This window comes from Porcisia hertigi, chromosome 31 (genome assembly GCF_017918235.1).
Source record: "Porcisia hertigi strain C119 chromosome 31, whole genome shotgun sequence".
Classification (NCBI taxonomy): domain Eukaryota; phylum Euglenozoa; class Kinetoplastea; order Trypanosomatida; family Trypanosomatidae; genus Porcisia; species Porcisia hertigi.
The window spans coordinates 1,433,477-1,442,878 of record NC_090590.1 but is presented as its reverse complement, the minus strand read 5'-3'; the positions used below and the strand labels follow the sequence as shown (position 1 = coordinate 1,442,878).

Genomic DNA, 9,402 nt, shown 5'->3' with positions numbered 1-9,402 from the left:
ATATACACCCAACATAACCGCCTGTGGGTGTTCTGGAATCTGTGATAAGTGTGTCACACCTCACCGCCCTCTCTCTCTCCCCTCCCCCTCCCTCCCCCGTGTGTGGGGTGCACCTCACTTCTGTATCGCATATTTTGTTGTTTTTTATTGTGTATTCTCCTTTCTGTGTTGGTGGTGATTGTGTGTAGTGTGTGGTGGTGCTATCTGCCTGCGCTCGCCCCCTCTCCCAGTACGGGAATTCGTCTCGTGGGAGTCTCCACCGATTGGAGTGAGGCATCCTTCGTGACAAGGAGGGCAGCATGCCGCATCCACCCGTCGAGCTGTGGAGTCTGTGGTTCTGGTTGAGCTTTTTTCTTGTGCACATAGCCCTCCCTTTCGCTGCGGCCTTTCCCCCACATATGAACATCGACTCCGATGCGGCAGGCAAACCCCCGCCCCTGTGCGGGCACGCTCAAATTATTTCCAAGCTCGGCGAACCCCCTCTTACATACGTGACACTGCGCACTCAGGTCAACTCGAACTTAAAGCGATCGGATGCCCCTGCCGCTGTCAAGCCACGGGCCACCGTCACTGCCAGCGTCGACAGCACAGACCGAGAATGGGCTCCTATCCGTATTGCCGTCTTCACCCCCGACCTGGAGGACGCGTCCAAGTACTGCACGGCCATCGGCCAGAGTCGCCCCGATTTCAGGGGTTCGCTGAGACTGTGTACCGAAGCAGATATCTTGACGGAGGAAAAAAAGAATACCTTGATCAACGTACTGCCGCAAGCCGTCAACATGCACGCGCAGCGACTGAAGGTGCGCCCCCTGGCAGCTCATGCCTCTATCGTAGTAAACTCCTTGCCGGGGAAATATTGCGGCTCCTTCACAGTCCCGACAGCGCACCAGACGACCGGCGTGTCGAACGCCGACTTCGTTGTCTACGTGGCAGCGGGACCGACATCCAAATCCGCCCTTTCCTTAGCATGGGCCTGCCCCTGCCAGTATCACCCCGATACAGCCACCCTTACACGCCGTCCAGCTGTAGGGGTGATCTACTTCAACCCGCGCAGCCTACCCTCCTCGATGGGAGAGACGCAAGAGGAGATCGACCTGTACGGAGGCAACCCGTTTAGCACCACAGATAGCCTTCGCCGCGTGGCGGCCCATGAACTCCTCCACGCGCTCGGCTTCACATCTTCAGTCTTCGAGGAACGCGGCATGCTTGCCACCGTACCGTATTTGCGAGGCAAAATCAATGTACCGGTGATCAACTCATCTGCCGTGCGCGCTGCTGCAAAGAAGAAGTACGGTATCGCAGACACGGAAACGTTTTATGGGGTGGAGCTGGAAGAGGAAGGTACACCGGAGATGGCGCTCTCACACTGGAAGCGCCGCACTGCAAGGGATGAGCTGATGGCGCCTGTACTCGGTCTGGCACGCTACAGCTCCCTGTCGCTCGCTGCCATGGAGGATACGGGCTTCTACAAGGTCAACCTCGACAAGGCGGAGCCTGTCGACCTCGGTGCCTCCGCAGGAGGGAAGCTCTTTACAGAGCCCTGCCTGACAGAGGGCACCACAAACCATCCCACGGTGTTCTGCGACAGCCACAATGACTCGGTGGGCAGCTGCACTGCAGACGGGTTGAGCATTGGATGGTGCGCCCTCCTCGTTTACCCATCAGCTCTACCACCGTATGCTCAGTACTTCCCCGGTCAGCCATCCCTGGGCGGCTCTCTTCCATACACCGACTACTGCCCTCTGATACTCCCCTACCACAACACACACTGCGGCAGTGGGTCGCTGAGTGCGATGCCGGGCAGTCTCACTGGCAGCGATGCTCGCTGCTTTAAAGCATACAATCTCCTGGTGAAGTCCTCATTCAAAGGTCCTGATGCAATATGTGCCAGGGTGCGCTGTAACAAAGTGTCGCGCACCTATGACGTGCTCGTAAGCGGCGCGAACAGCTGGTTCTCCTGTGGCGCCGGTGGTACTGGAATGACGATAGAGCCAGCGGTGCTGAGCCCTGAAATCTTCGTGAACGGTGGCACGATTGGCTGCCAGCCCTACGACGTTGTGTGCTACGCGAACCCCGACGCGTTTCCAGAAGTGGAGAGGGAAATCAGGGAGGACTCACCGGACACGGCTATCGATTCCATATATAAAAAAATCTTTCGTGTCTTTGTTTCTGCCTGTGTGTTCCTCAGCGCGTGGATCCCCTAAAGAAGGGGGGGAAAGAGGGGAGGGTGGGGAGGGAAGGAAGGAACACAGTACAGCCACGCCGGTGTTTCTCCCATCCTCTCTTTCTACACATCTCAGTGCTGTCGTGTGTGTGTGTGTGTGTCTCACGTCCGCTCCGCGTACATGTCTCTTTGACAAGTTTGCAAAAGGAAAAGCAACAATACACCCGCCTGCTGTCACTATCAGGGGTCTCGAGTGGCCTCTCTCCGCGCCGCTACCTCCCACTCCCACCCCACACGTCCTCCCAGTGACATGTGGTGTGTGTTTAAGTCACAGTAGCACTGGAGCAGTGCATTTATCGTTTTGTTTTGTTTTGGGGGGTGGAGAGGAGAGGCGGAGAGACTCAGAGCGAGAACAAAGGAAGGCCCGAAAACCCCAACCCTCTCAGGGGAGTTGCTCCTCCACCAAAGGCGCGCAGGCGGACACTCCCCTCGTCAATGTTACGCACTGGTGCGCTCTCCTGTCTTTGAAGAGCGACAGCTTCGGCTTCCTTTGTGTAGGAGACATCCGCTGTCACCTGTTAGCCATAGTTACAGCAGCCACAGTACCAACAACACACATACGCTAAAAGGTACGACGGACACACTCGTCTTATTTTTTGTTGTTGTTAGTCGTTGGGGGAGAGGCTTTCTCTTTCTATTTTTCTCGTACTGTGAGAGGTTTCGTGTCCCCCGTCTCATCAAACCTATGCAACATCTTCAGTGAGTGACGCCACCTCCCCCGCCCCCCCCCCCTCCCGTTAACTACTCCTCCCTTCCCATCTTTTTGCACGTCAACCACGATTAGAAGGTTCGGGTCTCCGAAGCTGTGTATCCCCCTATGCACGCCTGCGCAATACGACAACAGGAAACCATCGGCGTGATCACAACAAGGAGACTTTGACCTTCCCTTCCCTTCCCTCCCCCCCCCCAACAACAACAACACACATACACACACATTAGACTACCACCACCGCCACCGCATTTTTAAGTTTGTTGGGGGGACTGTTTTTTTTTTTTCATATCTCCTTTGTCCTTTTTGTTTTTTGTCTGTCAATCTGCCCCCCCCACCCACCCTGCGCTTGTCTTTTTTCATGCTTTAATATATATATATATATCTGTGTCTGTGTGTGTGTGTGTGTGTGAAGAGGGTGAAGGTGGGGGGGCTGTACGCTGCTCGGATGTTTGCAGCCACCACCATTACCACTCCTTGTGATTCTTACCGGTAGACAATTTTTGAATGAGGGGACAACCGGTGGCAAGTCCACTAGAACGAAGGCGCTACCGTCGCCTCTTTTGGATCGACACGGTGTACGTCACTCTTTACAAGCGTGCCTTCGTCTCTACTACACCAAGAGCAGCCTTCTCCCTAGCTTTCTGGCTCGCAAGGATTCGTATCAACGATACATTTTTTTTTCTACCTCCTCCCTCTCATCATCTGTTGCTAAGCGAGAGAAGTGCCGCCGGTTCCCGTTCAGTATTGGGTTTATATCACCCGATATTCTCCCGTATCGTATTCCTTTGTTCCCCCTCCCCCGACTTCTCCTCCTTCAGTGACGTTCTCCTCCCAGCAACACCCTGAACTGAACCCCCCCCCTCCAGCTCCACCTTGATGTGGAACTCTTGCATCCTCACTGTGAATGTGGCCCCGCGCTATAGTCCCGCATGCTTTTGGCTGCAGGAGTCTACTTCACCCACCCACCCACCCTCCCTCACCCCCTCTTCCCAAAGCAGAGAATCGCCCCCCCCCAAGGATTTTGGGGCACACCCTTTTCGTCTGGCTCTGATGGCATATATATATATATATATTCCACATGGGTAACATCGTTTCCAGATGCAAAGATCATGCCTAATCGGCGGCGCTAATCCTGGGGGGAAGGAAGAAGGGGACCACAATACAAAACTGCCGCGCATCGCATGGAGAACTCCTTCTAAGCGATGTGACCCTCAGTATGCCCAAATTGTCTCAACCCTCCATCCCCGACCCACCCACCACACACACACACACACTGCCCACAGCGAACCTTCACCTTTGTCTATTCTTTCATCTCTATCACACTCGACGCTTGCCGCACCTGGCCAGCTAGCCATGCCCACTCGCGCTCAGAGCGACGTGCGAATGCAACTGCAGCGCGCTACCCGCCACAGGCATCAGCCGTGAGCCTCACCCGCCGGTGCGCCACCTCCAGGGTGACCGCGACCCCCTCACAAGCGCTGAGACGTCTCACAGATCTTCTCGTTCCGCACGCCATCCAGATGCATGAGGGGCGCCTTAAAGTGCAGCGTGTCAACAGCAACACCGTCGTTAACCTATCAACCACCACCACCTCAAACCGCCCCGCGGCTGGTTGATTATGACCGCATCACTCAATTCTACCATCCGTATCGCTGACGCAGGCCTCCTCCTCTCTCTCTTTCGGCATGCACCACCTCCCGCGACGTCAACACCCCCGTGCAAACCATGTTTTCTCTTCAAGAGCCTGCGCGACAATGCCTACTCGCCAGACATCGACACAAACAAGGTGGTTGCAGAGATGCAGCTCCTCAGCAGCACACAGGCACACATGGAACTGTAAGACACGCGTGCGTAGAAGCGGCGTCGGCTGCTACAAGGCATCCGTCGTTGCTGCCATTGGCCTGTTGGGCTTCTGCCAGGAAAAGTAGGACAAGGCGGATCCAGTTAACTTTGGCCAGGGCGACGGCTATAGCCTGCCAACCGCCAAGAGCATCCTCAGCTTTGCCTTTCAGCTCTCCAGGATGTTCTGCACCACACAAGCAAGCCGCCCTCTTCCTTCGCGACTTCACTCTGCCCCCACGCCGCTGAGCGGCGGCGATTCGCAGTGGGACTACCACCACCACCCCCCATACACAAGCACACATCAATATCAACCGTAGGACTGACCAGGGCGTCCTACTCGGCAACTCTTGCAGCATCGTGCCATACCGCCTCACTGTGCTGAAATGGCCGCTGTGTGAAGGCGCACGGCGCCACAGCCACCTTTACCGGCCTGTTAACCTGGACTGCCCGAATGTTTGGCTAGAATGTCACGCTCACCACGCCCCGCTCCAGCTCCACCCGCGGGCTACCCCTCGCGTGCCCGAAGCCACGGCCCCGCATTTGATGACCGAACCGTTACCACTTGCTGCGCTTAATGGGGTGAGCTGAGCCCCTGCTGTGGCACGCAGCGCCGGGGCCTCGCCCTCCCCCCCCCCTCTCCATACGCGGCCAGCTCCTCCCGGGGTGGGTTTACTTACTGCTGGCTGGGGGGGCGGGCAGGGCCTAAATGTGGCCCCAGGGGGCCTTGGCCTCCTTTGCCCCTCCCCAAACCCGCCCAAGCGCGGCGGGGGGGGGGGAGGGGGGGGCGGCGGCGCGGCCCTGGCGCGCCCCCCACCACCACCAAGGGCGCCGCCCGGCCCCGACCGCAGCGCAACCACACCCCACGCCGCACCGGCCCGCCACAACCCGCCCCGCAAGCCGACCAGCCCCGACACACCGCGCATGACCAAGCCAAACCCCGGCCCCACCCACCACGAAGAAGGCCAACCCAAGAGCGAGAGAACGGAACCCGCCCCCGCCCACAGCCCTAAAAAGAACAAAGCAAGCCCCTTTTGCTGCTTTGTCGGAAACCCATGGCGCGACGCAGGGTGGCCACGCGCCCTCCGGGCAAACAAAGGTGTGGCGCCGGTGACTGACCAGGAGTGGGATAGGGACCCCTTCACGATAGTGGAAAAGGATGGCAAGCTCTACGGGGCACGGCGCCTGCGACATGAAGAGCTTCCTTTCCGCTGTCTTGGTAGTTGCTCCGTTCTTCCTGAAAATGCGCCGCATCAGGCCCACCCACATCGCCTTCCCCCACGATGAGAAGCTCGGCTGTGCCGGCATTCCCACCCTTGGGTTTACCTAAAGAAAAAGCGCTTCCGCGCAGGCTTCTGCCTTGTTGACGACAGAGGCGTGCATGTCGGCACGGGAAGCAAGGGCCACTGCACCTGGAATGTGAACGTGCCCAGCAAGGCGATTCATTCCTTCATGGCGCTAATGAGCACCACCTGCAACGCAATCGAGTACGCTGCACAGAGCACCACAAAGATACGCCAGATCGCAGTCCAGATTCGCGATCATAAAACCCGTGACCCCAGCTACGGGTGCTCATTCTCACCAATTTCAGCAAAGGTGATTTCTGGAGCTGACACTGTGCCAGTGTATTGCGAGTTTGAGTTTAGTGTCCGCGTCACTGACATGGCTACCGCTCGCTGGATGGATTTGTGTCTCCGGTATAACATCGAAGCAGTTGTTTCACCCGGGGTGAAGAGGAACTATGCCGAGGCGAGCGTGGAGGTTAACACCTAGAGCAAATGTCACGCCTTCAACAGCCACGATGGGGTGGATACATTCACGAAGCTGGTCTCGTGAGCTGCTAAAGTGCAACTGTGCCCAGAAAGGTGAGGGCACGACAGAGGCCGGCTCTCTTCCAGAAAATGCTAAGGATCCCCACTGTGAATCATCGGCCCAGTGGACCAGGGTGTGCACGAGGCGAACAAATACACACTTCACGGGAATCTGATCGAGCGCGAGAAGTTCCCAAGGGCCCTTGTCACAATCTGCGCTGCCGCTCCCAGACGTGCTTTGTCAATGGTTGTTCCAAGCTTTGTCCCGGTGGTTGATCTGCTGGAGGCACTGGTGAGAAATTCTCATAAAGCCATCACTTGGTGCATCTGGACGCTTGCTCTACGTCACCCCCTTCCCCTAAGCGATGAGGCCAGGCTGCGTGAATCTCTTTCAATCGTTTCTATTCAAGGTGGCGTTTATCACCATTGTCAACGGCTAGCCAGTGCCACCTGAAATTCGCTTCTCTGCTCCGACGGTACTTTTTTGAATGGCAAACGCCGTGACACTGTCTTACTTTCCAGCTCTCCCCTCCCTTTCCTCTATCGCTTCGCGTTTCGTATGTCTCGCTCTTGTTGTACATGACACTCAACTGTCATCATCCGAGGTTCCACCGTAAGCGTGCAGTATGCGCTGGTGCAAAGACAAGCGATTCGCTGCAAGAAAAGCAAAAGCGGAAACGTGGCCAAAAAGAAATATATATATATATATATATGTGCACTCAGCGTTTTTTTCGTCGTCGTCTCTGTGGTGACGAGCTGCATAAGACTGATTGAGTTGCTTGATCAGCTCTTGGAATAATGCGGCAACACATGTCATCTCATCTGATGCTCATGAGCGCACGTTATTCTTTCCCTATGATGCTCTCTGGACACTCGTCTACAATTACACTCCACAAATGGATGGCTAACGAACCCCTCGCTTCCTTTGCCGCCTACAGATTCTGCCTTCACCTTTCCTTTTTTTTCCGCTCCTTCTGGTACACAGGAATACATTCTGCTAAACCTCTCCTCCACAAGCATTATACGCACACACGTGTGTGCATGTGTGTGTCCATGTTTCATACAGCTGGCTATCACTCAGCTACCGCAGTGACCGCTGGAAAGGCAAAGTGACGAGGTGCATGTGAGTCGCATCTGACTCAATATTGATGCACTACCCCGTAGTCCTTGGGGTAAGGACGTCTCGGTGTACCTCCAGCAACGAGGTACAACCGCTCCCTTTTTTTTTTGTGAGGACACATTCTCATCGTGAACTGCGGCGAGCCGTAGATTCTGGTGTATGCGTGTAACGATGAGGAAAAGCGTCATCTGCTTTCATAGGGGAGTTACTCGCTTGCTAGAGGAGAAGCTGTCATGAACGTCTCGTCGTCAGTAGAGGGACCCACCCATATGTATCTTGCTCCACCTGAGGCGGTGAGGGGTGTAGGCCAAAGATAGGGGTAGCTGACAGTCGATCGCCGTTCGAACTGGATTGCCTCCTCTCCGCATGGAAGAACTGTCTCCTTCGAGTGAGACTCCACAATGTACTTAAAAGTGCGTGCCCAGGAGGCGGCTCATTTTATGCACCAAGCAAGCGTACGCTGCTTGTTCTGGAAGTGAGACGAATATGCCGCTTGTACGAACTCTGCTCAGGCATGGTACTGCTTGTGGGGCTGATACTACCACTCCAGGAAATAGCTAGAGCGAGTAGGGAGAGCCTGGATTAACGACTTCAGTCTCTCTGCTCCACCATGGGCCCTTTGCATTGCCGGGCGGCCTCAGTCCCCAAGCAGATTAATTGTGGCACATCTTGCAAGCAATCAACAATGGGCTCGTGGCTGATGTTTTCACGGGTTGCTTCACAGCTGTCTGTATTTGAGGCATCCCGCAACCCTCCAAGCACAACACTGACGCGCGTGCTTGGGTAGTAGCAATGTACGTGGGCCATCGGCCTGTACCTGATGGGAAGGTGATCGACTTTGCGCCCTTTCACGCTGGTGTCCCAGCGTCATGACCTCCGTCTGATTAACCCTCATTCGCTGCACAGTGCTTCTCATTCTCGGAAAGATCAGACGAATCTCACTTTTCCGTCTGTATGGATATCACCCCCTTTTCCCATTCACAGACATTTACTTGTTGCTCATTGAGAAACCCCTGGACGAGGATCATTGGGCCGCGCATGATTCACTGCCTCCACTTCTCCACACGCACACCTTTTCTGGTGCCAGCCCCATTAGGTCAGCCTGGTTCCCTCAAGCAAACGCCTGCTAAAAAGATACTCGCAGTCCTTGGCTTAGCCTTCACCAGCGCTTCGTTCTCATGATTGCCTATCCCGAATAACTAGAGGCAGTGCCTCGTCAAGCTTATTGCGTTTGTCTCAGCCTCGCGCACTTCAACCTTTCACCTGTCCACTAAGTCTGTCAGTACCTGCACTTTCTGGGTATCAAGGCGACGCTTGTGTACATCTAGGAGACAAGGCACGCTGACCTCTGGGACACGCTTCCGGGACGGCATGCCGCTCTCTGAGCACCACAGGTTTGTCCCGGATAGCGGGCAGAGGAGGGAATACAGGCCCGTACCCTGTGGTGGTGATGGATTAAAAGCCCAATGAATGTAGTGGTACCCGTATCCAGGGTCTCACCGCCGTTGTCCTGCTACTTACTACGGTGCTTCTGGCCATGAAGAGGTGTCAATGTCCCCCCACGGCGCCTTTTCATCTGACACGGGGGGACTTCGCTTCACTTGCACCTTATGCCTCGACCCGTACGTCGAGGAACACGGCTTCAAAGCATATAGCTGCGTTGTAGAAGTAGTACCGTCCATCGCTATGCACACTG

General features: G+C 55.7%; 1 protein-coding gene across 1 annotated transcript; it reads left to right on the top strand.

The window, feature by feature from the left end:
* Positions 1-398: 398 nt before the first annotated feature.
* Positions 399-2,204, top strand: JKF63_03931 (uncharacterized protein; the record flags this gene model as incomplete). Its single annotated transcript, XM_067899927.1, has 1 exon — positions 399-2,204. One exon carries the CDS (start codon positions 399-401, stop codon positions 2,202-2,204), a length of 1,806 nt encoding a protein of 601 aa, XP_067755133.1.
* Between the last annotated feature and the right edge of the window lie 7,198 nt (positions 2,205-9,402).